Genomic DNA, 15,497 nt, shown 5'->3' on the forward strand with positions numbered 1-15,497 from the left:
AGACAGAGTTTTCTCTGCTTTCTGCAGATGTTTTCTGATCCAGGCAAGAGAGTTCAGAGAGGCAAGATCAAACCTGGGCAGGGTATTTGAAGAGCTGTAAATGTGGTTTGGTAACACATCAACCAAGGGTGCTGTGTGGGTTGTGCACATGCAAGACATGCCCATGGGATCCCAATCACATTTAAGAGCAGGGTCAGACTCAGAAAAGAGATTTTTCAGGTCTGTGGAAGGGTTGCAGCTTTTTGATTTCCCAGTGGATGGGAAGTCTGCATTGCATTCAAATGAATGGCACTAAATATGGCAAGATCAATTCTTGTTCAAGAAAAAAACAACCACCACAAAACAAACAAACAAACAAAACCCAACACCAAAAAACCCACAAAAACCAAACCAACCAACTAACCAACCAAAAAAAACCAAAGACAGTTACAACATTATTTTTTAATCTTATTTCCAGCCAAGGTTTGACTCTGATATCAAACTCAGAACTCTGGATCAAGGCAAAATAACTTGCACAGCAACATTCGAGGTCAGGTTGAACAGGGCTCTGTGCAACCTGATCTAGTTAAAGATGTCCCTGCTCATTGCAGGGAGATTTGGACTAGATGACCTTTAAAGGTCCCTTCCAACCCAAACTACTCTATGATCTAGGTATGAGGTGACCATCAGAACATGAACTGTAAATATGCAAACGCAGTTAGAAATGCACACAAATACTTTTTACTTAAAGCATTATCCCATGAGTGAAACCTTAGTGACTAGTAATGATTTTATTCCCAACCATTATTACCTTTCATGATTTTCCCTCATCTGGGTTCAAAACTATGGGTTTAAAATACTGCAGTAATTGAGCTCAATGGGAAAACTGAAATGATTTTTCGTTATATTAGATAAGTGGCTTGATAAAATCTAACAGCAAATGGACTGCACAAGCAATTTTGCAGTGCCATGGAGGCCATCATTCTGGTTAGTTAAGAGACTGGGGAAAGTATATCTTGGAACTTCATCTTATTTGACATACAATAATTTGATATTAAAAGCACTGATCATAAGCTCATTATTTTATACAATTACTGCCCACTATTCTCAGACAATGAGTCAGTAGTGCCCTGTAATAAATCCCAAGACTCAAGAGCAATCCTATTTAAGAGTACTTATTTCAATTATTAAGTAAAGGAATTTACTTGAGCCAAAATTCTTTTCTTCTTTAAATGACCCTTAAATTCAATTGAGAGGTCCTGTAAAAAGTCACCTAATTACAATGGGCCCATAGTCATGGAAAATTTCAATCTGAAATACAGTTATTTCAGCTTGAAATATACTTCATATAAAACTTGCTCAAGATTCCCCTGTGACAATGCATTTTCTACCACACACATTTATCTACAGGCACTTCATCTTGAACTATGTCACACATTGCCTTTTCATCTCCCACATGCATAGTCTAGTTTATATAATAACCTATGATGAAGTAACTACAAATGTCTGGATGCTGAAACACCCTTTACCTTAACTTGTTAATACGTCCAAGAAAAACCATCCTTCTTACACAACTGACATGACAAGACCAAGAACTGTTATTAGTCACATGATTTGACTGACATTTCCCATAGAGTAGTTAAAAAAACCCAGAAGATTCACATCTAATCTTTCTTCCTATGAAGGCACAGAGTTGCATTGCTGCTTGACCTCTGTCTTGTCAAACAGGAAGTCAGAAACCAGTGATGTTATACTAAAAAAAAAAAAAAAGCTTCTAGTGTACAATCAGCATTAGATAAAGACTCTAAAGCCATATTACATTTAAATTGTTTAGTCACAGCACTCTCAAATCTCACCAGAAGTGATGAATCCCCAATTATACAGGTAACACTGCAATATACCCACAGTGCACTTCATCAGTATCATTGCAATGTCTCCAGTGTGACCTGAGTAGCTATTAGTCTAGGTGAACTAAGTAACTGTGGCACAAGAAGGGCCAGGACAAGTTGAATTCATGAAGTACACCCAGTTTCACAGAGTGTCCATGGGAGGTTAACTCCAGAAAACTCATACAGCCTGCATGCAAAAGCAGCATTTTCTAGAAATATTTAGTTCCAACTCTGCCATCTCCCATGTGTTAACTCTGAAAGGGAATAGATGATTTGAGTCTTTTTTGCAAAGTGACATAGAGATAACTTTGGATACTGTTCACCTTGCTGTTTCAGATGATTAGACCACATTGATATAGGAGGAATAGGATAGTGTTCAAAAAACTCTGGCTGGTGTTCCATCTGAAGGCTGTGAATCATAATTAAAAATCAAAGTGATATTGGTATCAAGTAACTGTATTGATTACCTTCAACTGTCCCACCAGGGGATGCTTTTCAGAGGAAAAAGCCAAGTGTGCAACATGAGTTCAGAAGGATTCATCTAATTTTTCAAAAGGTCAGGGGAACTCTGAAATCTAGAAGCAGCTCACCACTTCCTTGACAAACACTACAATTAAAAACAACTGCAGATACTATTTTCTTTCACATGCTTTCCATTTTATACAAATGACATATCAGGTGTGGGAATAATTTCAAATTGGTAACTAGCATCTAGTGTGGACTACATCCCTGATGCTACTTTTAGTATCAAAAAGTCTTAACATGTATTCTGCAGTGACAGTACTACAGTTCAAGTCATCTAAAGCAAGCAAAATTATCTTCTCATCTCTGTCCATATTCTTCTGTGCTGTCTCTACTTGCTTTCAGCAGAAAGTCTTGAAGCAAATGATTGCTCCTCAAGTGAACTCTTGAAATACTCAAGTAGTTTCATAAGCACTTTTGCAGCTATTTCTTTAGGGTGAATTGTCATGATCAAAGTTTTATACCTATGAAGAAACGCTCTTAAGTGAAGGTTGAATTTGTGTTCTGCTCTGAACACCGGCACTGATCCCACTGAGCCAGTAGATAGTGCCAAAGTCAGACTGGACTTACCGTGAACAGCTTAAGCTATTCAAACACCAGTAATGAAAAAATCCCAATGCCTTGAATGGAAAAGAGACCTACTTCTTGAAGGATAATCTGTGCATACTTCAGGAGGCATTTAGGGTAGTTTCAAACCTTTCAAGTTGTGTGACAAATTGATTTTATAAAGCAGATTCTTTCTGCCAGTTCACATGAGTGACTAAAATGCACAACTGATTTTTGGGGATAATTCAGACCTTATCAAGGATGCTGCATCTCTTCAGTGTATTTTGCTCTAGGAAACACTTACAGTTCCAAGGTCAATAATGAAACAATCTCCTTTGTTGAAGCTGGTCCAAGCCAGGGGGACTTCTGTGGCTCTTACAACTCTCCGGCCCTTGATGTGGAGCAGCCTCTGGGCACTCAGATCATTAGTAACAACATGATTAAATCCAGAGGCAACACCACCTGCCTGAGTAAAAACAAAACAAAGCAGACAGCTTTATTTCAGCTTGATTTCTGCAAACTTACCTTTTTTTTTTTTTTTTTTTTGCTACAGATGAGGAGCTAGCAGATGAAAAAAGTTTATGCAGAAAGAAGGAAGCCAAAATAATCTACTGTTGATAATAATCTAGTATTGACCACAGACCCGACAGAAACTGCTGCTGATGCTGAACTCTCAGGTGGGAACCTTTAGCCAAGGGAGAAGATGTCACCCTGCTTCGAAGGGTTTTCAGATAAACAGGGAAAGGGAAAACACAGAATTTACAGCAGTCTCTTGCATCCTGCAGAGGATGAGGTAACACTGAACTGCACTGTTAGGACAAAAAGCAGTAGGTTATCAAATAAGGACTGAGTAAAAGCAGAGAAACATGCAGCTCCTTTTCAAGTTTTCCAAACTTGAATCTCAGAGGTCCAAGTGGTTTTAGTCCCTGGTTATGTGTAGAAGGATGGGTAACTGCACAGCGGCTCTGTAATTTTACGAAAGGAATATTTGCAACTTAGGAGACAACCTAGCAAGGAGTACCAAACTGGGAAACCAAGGAGGCCAAACTGGTGATTTATAATCTACAAGCATAAATATAAACATAATCCTATAAACTAGCTTGACCATCTGCCTCTGTGAGGCAGTATTCTCCACTCCTCCAGGAGACGCAGACCTTGGCCTGGAACAGGAACTGGCTCTTGAAATTACAAATAAAAATAAAATGTAAGAGACTGGGCAAGTCACTCATTCTTTTAAGCAAGCAGAGTTAAAAGCTTCAAACTGGTTGTGTAGACTCTGAGAAGTTACAAACCTCCATAAAGGGGGAAAAAGGCTGACAGAGCCACATTTCCTGGAGCTCCTACTATGGGGAGATTCTCAGGAGATATATTAATTTATTCTTAAAAACCCCACAGATGCTGCAAAAAAAAATTCCTTTCAAATATTCAGCTTCTGGAAGTGACACAAGAATGTTGACACTATCTTTTCAAAATATAAAATTTTTGTGAGAAGTATTTGGGAGTTTTTTAATCTACCTTAAAAAAGAAACTGCTGTAGGACTGCAAAAGCACCTTTTTTTAGACTCAAGTGAGGTTTTGGGTTTTTTTACGCTCTATTCATGTTTCTAACCACTTGAGCACACTGAGTTCTGCATTTGAACAAAATTATTCAGTCTACAACATAGAAGTGATTTCCACAAGATTTAATACCTCCCAGACACAAAGAGTCCCTACTCTGAGCTCCCTTAGACACACTACCACGAAATCTCAGGACAGTTTTATTCTGGAGAAACAAATAATTGGGAAAGGTTTTCACATATCATAAGAGGCACTGGCAAACAAGCTGCTTCTTTCTGTAGAAGCACTGGGACTCCCATAGTTTAAGATGAGTAGTTCAGATCTAAGCCCATTAAGCATTAACTAACAATTTTTAAACTCTCCATTTACAGTGAAAAAAAAATTTTTATGTGGGGGACAATTTTACATACAATTTTAGAATACATTTTGACAGGAGTCTTTACCTTGTATTTAATTCCTCCTTTGAAGTAACCCACAAACTCAGTAGATTCATATCCTTGAATTTCTCTACTCTGCACAGGCTTTCCTCCTAAATAGTCATCCATTTGAACAGCAAAGATAGCTGCAGCTGTGCTTTCGTCCTGGGTGCATTCTTTCCCTGAAATAAGAGGAAATATTATGTCTATAAAGCATTAATATAACTTGGAATTCTGTTGGAGAAATTGTTTCCGTAACAATCAGATACTGCCTTCAACAGGTTGTACAGCCAGTGTTTATGTGGTAACAAAGCACTACATCATAACCTTGTTCACCACCAAACACATGATCTTCCAGACCATTTCTTGACTACTTGTAGAACTGCATTTATATCGGTGGGGAGGGTGGGAGGGTGGGGGAAGTGAAAAATAGCAAAGTTTGTCTTCTCTGAGCCTCATTAAACAAAAGAATATTTCAGTGGAGTTTAGCATGGCAACTGTCAGCCATAATGATTTGGCAACTTTGAGCTGAAGTGCAAAGACAAACAAAGGTCATGTCAAAGGACTGTCTGGATGGCAAACTGGATATTTGTGCTAAGAACAACGCACTAAGCTATAAAGCCAAAATAACTCAAAAGCAGTTGCTTCATACAATAATACAAGCACGATAGTTTGCCTGGTACAGCTGGGAGAAAGAAAAGCGTCTGTGGGGTTCAGATATTTGCTTCATGAGGTCACACTTTGTTTTGCACCTTTCAGAGATTAGCCTCTTCTCTGGACTATGGCAAAATGGTCTCTACCTAATGTGCTGATGGCTTAATCATGCTGCAAATCAGGATGTATACTAAACCAAAGCTTTTAACATGTTCTTATACATTTTTGATTAACATTTTCAGCAGTTTTGATTGTGTCAAGGAAAACACAAATAGGTTCAACTCCAAAAAAATCCAGGCTTCTCAAAAACTTTAGAAAAATAAGGAGAAATGAGGTCTTCCATTTAGATTTATTTTTCTTTCTAAATAAGAGGGAAAAGCTGGTATACAAGCAGCAGTTCTCAAGAGCAGCTTTTCACTTAGATTAACCATTTCTCTGTTTCTAGATGACTAAATGTAAAACCAGCATAGAGCACAGACAGCCTGGACAGACATACCTCTCACAGGCTGCAGAAGAATGGGAAGTGTGTAGGGAGGTGTTGGTGTCAGGAGATTTGTCAGTAAGGTATTGGGAACGAATAAAGCATGCGAGAGAAGGGACACAAATGCCTAAGGGCATGACTCTCTACTGGGGAGAATGATTGCCCTACTCATGGTCCAGCAGTGCAAATGCCACAAGACAAGTCCCCCACCACCCACCAACAGCCATGCTTCTCCCAGGAGCAATGCCACAACCGCCATCATCACAGCTTCTGTGGAGACACAGGTGATGTGGAAGCCTCTAGAAAGCACCAAAGATGAAACAGGGAAGGGGTCCAAAGAATAGGGAAGCCAAGACCATTAGGCCTACCCAAAAAAGGTAAAAAAGTAAATTACTGGAAATAGTATGTAAGACAAACTCTGGAAAAAAATGCCCATCATTCAGTGATAGAAAACCCTGCTATTTGGCAATATGCTTTCTCACACCTGGCTACCACCTTAAAGCTGGTGGCAAAGTTTTGGGGGTTCAGGGATATTTTGTTTGTTTGTTTTTTAATAGGGTTATTAATATCCATTAGGACTAAATTCTTCTGATTTATTGCTTCCAAACACACAACAGGGTTCAGAGTTGAAGAAAAATCGTTTTTGAACAGTTTTAGAGAGAATTACTATCAGGTTTGGTCTCACTGCTGCTGTGCAATAAAATACTCAGAGAAACTCCATTTAAAAAAAAATATTACATGGGCATCAGTACAAGCATGAGTTATTCAGGTTTGTATGAAAAACAAATTTACCTTACAGTCTGCCTTATTTATGGCTGTTTGCACATCAGAGTATATAGGAAAAAGAACAAATTTTTACCAGACTAAATCCCAGATCACATAGACAGATCTTATGACTTGATCTCTGGGGACAAGGATTAAAAAAATAGTTAAAAACCACTATGCATGATTTTATTAAAGATACTAAGTAGGGTATAACCAGTCTCACTCCCACAAGTAGCCTCATACTGGCACAGCACATGCTGCTTCCACTAGTGATAGCGTCAAGTCCAGACAGCTCCCTTAGATTTAGTAGTTCAGCTACTAAGGCATCTCTCAAGTGCCAGTACAGACAACTGAGCCAGGATGTCTGAGCCAAGTTAAAAATGGATACAGCTACCATGACAGATCGTCCTTGATTGCTTAGCCATGCCAACACTGCTGCAGCACCTGAGTTAGCTTGTTCAGAAATGATCCAACCTCAACAGCATTTCACTGTATGTGAGATATTTGGTAAAACAGTGGCTTTCCCATAGGAAGCTTCAGGATGACAGAACAACTGTTGGGTTACTTTAACCCTATGGTGCCAACCACAGCTCAGGACTGTCAGCACATCAAGGTCACAGACCATCCTCCCATGGTCTGGACCTCCTTCTAACCCCTTAGCAAGGTATTAGGAGGATATCTGTCACTATATTATAGGAAAATTGGATGCTCTGCTTTTATTCTGAATTTGGGTGTGGTTTTTTTGCTGAAATCAGAATCCATTCACACTCAAAGCCACCATATGTGGCCCCCACAATAAGACACACCAAAGACAACAGGTAGGAGAAGGACTGTGTCAATAAATGACAAGGTCCTTGTAACTATCTAAGCCCAAAGTCTGCAGGGTTTCCACCTATCTGATTTCATGAGAGTTCACCTTATCACTCTCTACAACTACCTGAAAGGAGGCTGTAACCAGGTGAGGCTCAGTCTCTTCTCCCAGGCAACCAGCAGTATGACAAGAGGGTACAGTCTTAAGCTACACCAGGGTAGGTTTAGGTTGGACATTAGGAAGAAGTTCTTTACAGAGAGTGTTATTGGGCATTGGAATGGGCTCCCTAGGGAAGTGGTAGAGTCACCATCCCTGGAGGTGCTTCAGGAAAGACTGGATATGGCACTTAGTTGACATGGTGGTGTTTGGCCATAGGTTGGACTCAATCTCAGAGGTCTTTTCCAACCTAGTTGATTCTGTGATTCTTTCTTTACATCCCAAAATCTGATAGTGACTGCTGTAGCTGTCGAGAGACAGCTTATGGGAAGTCTTCATAAAATCCCTACTGCAGTCTTCCTGCCCACAGGTTATGCAGTCTTTGCTCATGAGGGAAAAGTCTGGTGTACATACCAGCAGTGCAAGTCAATTAAAAATACCAAAATGATTCTGTGGTTGTTGCCCTGCATGTGACTGGCTCACCCCATACATCTTGTCTGAAGTTCTGATCTCCTGTTACTGAGTGCCACAGTCTTTGAGATTCTCCACCCTGCTACTGAAGTATCTTGCAAACAGAAAGGGATTTCCCAGCAGTGAGCCGCCCAATTGCCACCCTGCCAGCTGCACAACAACAATGGGTACCCCATCACCTGATGCCATTTATAGTAACTGGATATCACAACATCAGCATGAAATGTGCACCAGCATGTACAACTAAAGCTCTTTAGCCAACAGCTGTTGGGGAGCCCAGCTGGTTCTGGGCTCTCAGTAAACTGAGATACTGAAGATGGAACTTCTTACACCTGGTAGAGGGTTAACCACAGACAGTGGGGACTGTGACACAGTGGGTTTCCTGTGAGGAATGTCAGCCTATTGTGTTAGGACATGTGGCTGTATGTCCAATCATGAGTTGTTATGAAGTGGTAAACCAATGCTGTGTGTACATGTGTCACCCAGAACTGTATAAAGGTAGCTGCACTGTTGCAATAAAAAAAGCCGCTGGTATCCTGAAACCCATGTCACCTCCCCACCTCGACTGCGACAAACAGCAAAGAGGTTTTAATTCCTGTGAACGTCAGTCACTGTTTTTCTTCACTTCCAAAGAATTGCAAAGAGTCCTTACATCACTCCCTGGGAAACGTCTAGTAGATCTGAACTACAACATAAGCAGTTCTAGACTCATTAATGAAGGTCTGAACAGCCAAACTCTACTATTAACTAGAAGCACCCCTGACAGAAGAACTGCCAGAAATTAACTTACATTGCCATCTATGATTATGCTCTCACCAGAGACAGACACAATCCTGGTTGCCATCTGAAAAACTCACACACAAAACTAAACACACTTCAAGCATTTATACAGAAGCAAAACCAGCTTTATATGCTATTCTTTTTTCAATGCGTGCAAAAGTACAATGAGAATTACTGCAACTCAAACACATTAATGTTAATACACATTAACCTTTTTTTATGTGCATTCACTGAGATGATTACCTACAAACACAAACTTGATGGGGAAACAAGAACAAAGTAATTGATTTCAGGCAGCTACACAGAAACCACTGTGACTGGATGACTCGGTGGACAGACAGAGAAGTCATAAGATACCTCCAAGAAATGAGGAAGTCACAGAAAATGCATCCTTATGTCAGATTTCTATTTTGATGTAAAGCGTGCTAATCAAGGTGGAAAGCAAAAGACAGACATCAGCCCAGCAGGCTGGCAGACTGATTCTAAAGAGGTTTTACAAAAAACCTGGTGACTTTGCCTCAGATCTCTGTATCTACAGAAAGCAGAATCAGTCTAGCTGAAAAAGGCAACACCCAGACAGAAACCAGGGCAACAACACCACAGGGAGACAGCCAAGAGAGAATTTTCATCCAAGTGGAAGCAAAGGCAAGAAAACTCTTGACGTGAGTGAAAGCAGGATTTGACTAGTAAATCTGTTGGGTGCACCCAAGACTCGACTTTAACCCTTCAGCACTTCCAAACTAACATCACAGAGCAAGCAAGTGTTCACTTTTCTGCCGTACCCCACTGTCCCACCACACAGACCCTCACCATCAGAAGTGGTGAGACTTGGCATCACCCTGACCCTTGGTGGCAGCCCTACTAGTCCTGCCTTCATCCAGAGGCTTCGCATCCGCTGCCCTTCCCAGAAGGGCAGGGAAAATCCAGCTCCCAAGCCCCCGGAACCCAGCAAGAACCTACGGCGGCAGGAGTGGGCAGGACGAGCCTCACCCACAGCCCCGACCCCGGCCGCTCCTACCGAGCCAGTAGTGCAGGCGGTAGGCGACGCCGGAGCCGCGGCGCTCGGTGTGCAGCACCAGGTACGCGTCCCCCACGAAGAAGTCGCCGTGGAGCCCGGGGGGCACCGCCACCAGCTCCAGCTTCTCGACGCGCCACACCTGCAGCCCGCTCTGGCGCCCGGCCTCGGCGAAGACCTGCGGGGGCCGCTCGGGAGCCATGGCGGAGCACGGAGAAGCACCGCAGCAGGGCAACCCACAGTGCCTTTACTGCGTGGGGTGCGGCCACTTGTATAGTGCCCGGCCGGGGCGGGGCCGGGCCGGCCCCGGGACGGGCGCGGAGCGTGGGGTGGGTGGTGGGATGCGTCTGTCCCACCCCTTTCCATCCGCTCCCGGGGCCAGCGGAGTTTTGTTTAATTATTAATTTTTTTACACGCCTGCAAAACTCACCCGGCGTCCTTTTTCCTTCAGTGCCCGATGCCGTAGCGGGGGTGTTATAAAAGAAGAAGAAAAAAAAAAAATCAGCCTTCCTCACTGCAAGCAGAGAATGTTTCTCTATTCTAAAGTAGTAGGAGAAAAACCCATAAAAGTCAAGAAGGCAAAGTACAAGCGGGCCAACCCAGCACCTACGGGTCTTACAGTGCTGTGCGGTGTGTTTCTATAATTATCACATCTGCCTTGTTTCTGTAAGCTGCTCATACCGGAATACAAAGAGTTTCTGTAGCTTGTGCTTGCGGTTGGGCTCTTTTTCACCCCGTGCTGGAACGGCAGAGCACAGCTCTCATTTACCCAGTAATCCCATTTCATTTGTCCAGTATTGCTAGCACTCTTTTTCTAGGGGGAAAAATATTTTTGAAGATTTCAGATGAAGCCCAGAATTTATATAAATTTCCTTTTTCTTTCCTTTCTTTCCAACACTATGCATCAACCCAAAAGCTTTAAACCCACTTCCTACTTGTCTTTCTCCTTTATAAATGGTTGGTATATCAACATGGCAATTGCAGTTTTCTTTGCAACAACTCTTTTCGTCTGATATTGATAGGAGGTAGATCAGTCTGGGTACAATACAGGTAGATGCAGCTCAAGCTGTCAATATATCAAAAGATACATTTAAGAAAGGATTTTGTTTAGTTTCATCATCTTATCCACCTGGATGAGTGTTGAAGCTCATGATTTCCCCTCTGGGTTGTTTTATCAAGTTAATACCAGAAGAGTGCAGAACTGGGCTGCCTTAGTAACTAGGAGAGGCACTGCTATATGCAGCAAATGAGCTGGAGAGCATCTTCTCTGGAAAAAGAGAGAAAAAAAAAGAAAAAAAGAAAAAAAAGAAGTTAAGAAAAGCACACCACAACTAAGAAATTTGCTTAACTATCTTCCTTCCTTCTCTTTATACTGTCTTGAGGAGAAAGATGCGGTTACACAATGTGTACCTTACTCTTGTCTCCCATTTTTGTGAGCACCCTCTCATCAGTTTCCAGACAGAGGTGTACAGGCACCCTAAGCTTTATCCTCACTGTTTAAAAAAGGAAATTGTGAGTGTTCTATTTTGTCTAAGGTTCAGCTGAACATGTTACAGCCCACCTTCACAACTTCACAGCCAAGGATTGTATCCCTCATTCTGCCAGGGCTGCAGTAAGCCTGCTTGCTAAAGCACGATGCCTTCCAAATGAAATACCTTTCTCTAGGTGTTCACCATGTGAAGAAGAAAAAAACTCAAGGAAGAGTAGCCAAAAAATTCCAGCAGTTCCAGTTTTAATATTGTATTCTGTTCACTTTTACTCACTTAATTACACAACCACGGTTTTGGGGGTTTTTTTGTTTGTTTATTTGTTTGGGGGTTTTTCTAATTGCGTGCATTTTTGTACGTTAGTTTGCTTTAGTCACTGAGGACAGAACTTCCCACTCTCTATAGTTGTTTGGATTTACTATTTCTTCTGAAGCTGGCAAGATGTACTCACTTTGGAATTGCGTGGAGTTTTGCCCATACAGGAGCTCAAACCAGCTCAGTGTTATGCAGCCTCATTTCTGCTGCCTGTTCTGCCTGTCTTGCCAAGCTAAAATTGTTTGTGCTCAGATTGCACAGGATAGGTTTTTAAATTTGCATCTCCTTATTCTGCGTTTAAATTTCCAGTCTACAGACTAAATACTACTGTAAGCAGAATCCCCATTGCTGGCATGAGACTCATGCTAAAGCTGTTTGTTTAGCATTGACCATTCCCAGTAGCACACACCAATGGACAAAGGTTAAAGACACAAGAACAGTTTAACTGTTGTGTCTCAGTGTCTGTGGCACCACTCAGACACAAAGGATGTTAGTACTGACAGCAGAGTTTTCTCATGCCTGAGTTTGTCTTACTAGGATTATGTAATCATTTGGCTCCTAGCAAAGAAAACCTTGGATTGAGGTTTGTGTCCTAAGTGCCAGGATACTTGTTTGTACTCTTCAAAATTAATTTTTGACTGTTTGCAAATCTTGCTTTTGCAATCTCACTCCTAATGAAAATTGTGTCTGTCTTCTTCCATTTCCATCTATTTTTTTCGGTAGCAAAATTAAGCTAGCATTATTAACATTATACAAGTCTTAATAATTTTTTTAATAAACAAAATCTTTCTAACAAGGTCATTCAAGAGTGAAATTTTGAAGAAAAAAAATGAGAAGCATATTAAGATTCACACATTTCGAAACAATATTTAAAATTACTTTTTGTGTGCTTTTGCTTGTCCTTTGATATAGTAATTGCAGTGGAAAGGTCTGAAAATAGCATTGTTTTCATGACCCAGAACTCTGGGGTCAAATAGTAATTGCTATGCTCATTAGAAATTGCTCTGTAAGGGAATTTCAGACTTCTTTGAGACTACTTTACTTAATTTAGTAAAGATTTGTCTTACTGATAAACTATGGCTTTCTCAGAGGGACGGCAAAAGTCTAGCACTGTTTCAGCTGTTCAGTAACAAAGGGAAATAATTTTGGGTCACACCCTTTCCATAAGGGAAGGCTGGATATATCAGTTGGCTGCTGTCATGGCCCAGAAACACAGTTGTGGAGTAAAGGTGTAGATTTCTGGCTGCTTCACTGCACTGTGGGAAATATGGCCATCTTTAAATGCCCTGTCTTTTTCCCAAGTCATAATAGATCACCCAGGACTGCCAGAAGGTGTTCCTGCTCCTCATCTAATCCTTAAACAGCAAATTCAAATGTATTGAGTTCAAAGCTTTGGCATGACTCAGGGAATTCAAGGATTTAGGAAAAACTTTGCCATTTGATTTTGCTCATTTATTTCCAAAGTATTTTGTTATATTGAGTAAGGGATCTTTTTTCCTCAAAGTACTGTCATCATATACAGTAAATATGCAGGGAGTGTGTCTATAGATATTAAAAGAAATAGAATGCAATGTCCCGAGTTCCGATTTTTGTTCCAATCAAGATTAAGGTTTGCAAAAACACATGGTGGTTGTTTCCAGGTGATATATACAAGGAACCCAAAAGGACTCCCAGAAGTTAAGGCTCAGAATCTTTCCCAGCAGAAATAACTTTCAGCATAGATTGTTTAAGTCTAAGGTTTAAGTTCTCCTACAAGGCTTGAATTGCAGTACCAGGAACTAACAACGAAAGGAATGAAAAGGAATGTAACGAGAGCATATTTTCAAGTGTCACAAATGTTTCCTTCTACAAAGGTTATTTCTTCTTCACCACACATGCCAAATATCCTCCTGAACTCTATGACCCTACCTCAACAATGGGATTACACGTGTTTAGTTTTGCCTCCAGTTTCACATGACAAATATTGCTGTATGCAGAGTATGTGTGTCAAAAGCACACTCTTGTCCAAACAGTCACAGAAGTCAACCCATGTTCTCATCTGTTCTGTTGCTGAATTAAAAATCAACAGTTACTTCAGATTTAAGTCAGTTCAGAGATCTAAATTCTTATTTACAATATACATTTAAAAAACCCCACAATTATCACTGATAGTATGTGAGCTGAAGGACAATTGGACCATACAGCTCTGAAAGCCAAGTTATCAAAACCAAGCTATAGAATTATGCTACCATTTGCTAATTCTCTTCATTCTTCCATCATGACCCTGAGATTAGCTCAGTTGGTTAGAGCATGAGGCTAGGTTCATGGGGTTGTTTCCTCTACAGGCCATTTACCTAAGAGTTGGACTTGATGATCCTTGTGGGTCCCTTCCAAGTCAGAATGTTCTGTGATAATCGTACTTAAAATCATCCTGCTTAGTAGCCCAGCTTCAACTGGAGATATTTTAACAAAGTCAGAACATGCTAAAGAAAGACTGAAACCTAGATTTCCTCCTTATTGCCAAAGTTTTAGTCACAAGGCTAACAGGTGAGACATATGCAGAACCTGACATAAAAATATGAAGTCCTCCTTTACCTTCAAGAGAGGAGTCTGGTTTTAATTCCTCAAGTCCAGAGCAAATAAAGGGTCTTAGTGTGTAGCTTTGAGGAAGGTGTCTAAGGCACAGAGAGGGCAGGATCATAGCTACATTGTGAGCTCCGCTTGTCAACTGGCTGGCTCCTACTTACATCCTGCTCTGCTTGCATGAGCACTCTCACTCCCTAATGCCATCGCCATGTTTCCTGTACAGGCAATGAAGGATTCTTCAGTGGCACCCACCACTCTCATCTGTGCAGGTAAAGACAGCACACACCCAGCAGATGAGAAGCTCTCACTCTTCAAATTCATTCTTCAGCAATGGGGCTAAATAGGCTATGCAGAGAAAGTGATCTAAATGTTTGCTTCAGTGAAAGAATCTAGGCAAACATTTTTAACACTGGGATAGTGAGAAGTGAAGTGTTAATTATTAAGTATGTTATAGCTGCCTGAATTTTTCTTATGTTCTTCCCCTGAAACATTCAATGAGCAGCATGAATGTTTAATGAAGAAATTCTTTTTATTTATGTTCATCTCAAGCCATAGTATATTATATCTCAGGGAGTCAGAGAAAACTGAAGCACTCCTTCAGCAATCGCCCGTCTTCCAAAAGAGAGAAGGTCTCCTCTATGTTCATATGACATGACATTTCATTTCATTTCGTGGTCATGGGAGTAGACGAGATTTAGAAAAATATGTTCTCAGACTCATCACTTTACCCACCTTGTCTACCTATACAGAAAAATGTTGCCATTATTCTCAGCAATGATCATTCAGCCTGTCCACATTTCCTGCTCTGGAAAAGCAAGGAATAAATACCAAAGGAATAAATCAGCTGTTCTCTACATGGATCAGTAAGTTTCACCAAGACCATACCACTGATCCTTACTTTTGCTTCCTTATATTTAGATCCAATGGTCTCAAGTTTGAGGAGGAAAATTGCCAGCTCTTTTCAAAGAGTTAAAGTTTTGAATGAATCTGTGTATGTTCACTGAAACTAGAAAAATTGAAACCATTCTTTGTTAAGAAAGATTCAGAGGTAATGGCCAAAAATTGTTACTCAGAAAGTTTAATTAAAA

The 15,497-nt window shown here is 40.8% G+C and overlaps 1 protein-coding gene across 1 annotated transcript in view; it reads right to left on the reverse strand.

Annotated features, from left to right (window-relative positions):
- SCIN (scinderin) overlaps positions 1 to 10,252 on the reverse strand; it is a 50,420-nt gene extending 40,168 nt beyond the window's left edge. Inside the window, exons 1-3 of the mRNA XM_050332660.1 lie at positions 10,046 to 10,252; positions 4,937 to 5,091; positions 3,241 to 3,402 (exon numbers count right to left, since the gene is read on the reverse strand). Of these exons, the coding sequence (XP_050188617.1) occupies positions 3,241 to 3,402; positions 4,937 to 5,091; positions 10,046 to 10,244 (516 nt within the window). The 5' untranslated portion in view covers positions 10,245 to 10,252. The remainder of the gene's footprint in view (positions 1 to 3,240; positions 3,403 to 4,936; positions 5,092 to 10,045) is intronic.
- Between the last annotated feature and the right edge of the window lie 5,245 nt (positions 10,253 to 15,497).

This window comes from Myiozetetes cayanensis, unplaced genomic scaffold (assembly GCF_022539395.1).
Source record: "Myiozetetes cayanensis isolate MyiCay16 unplaced genomic scaffold, myiCay2020 scf1, whole genome shotgun sequence".
Classification (NCBI taxonomy): Eukaryota; Metazoa; Chordata; class Aves; order Passeriformes; family Tyrannidae; genus Myiozetetes; species Myiozetetes cayanensis.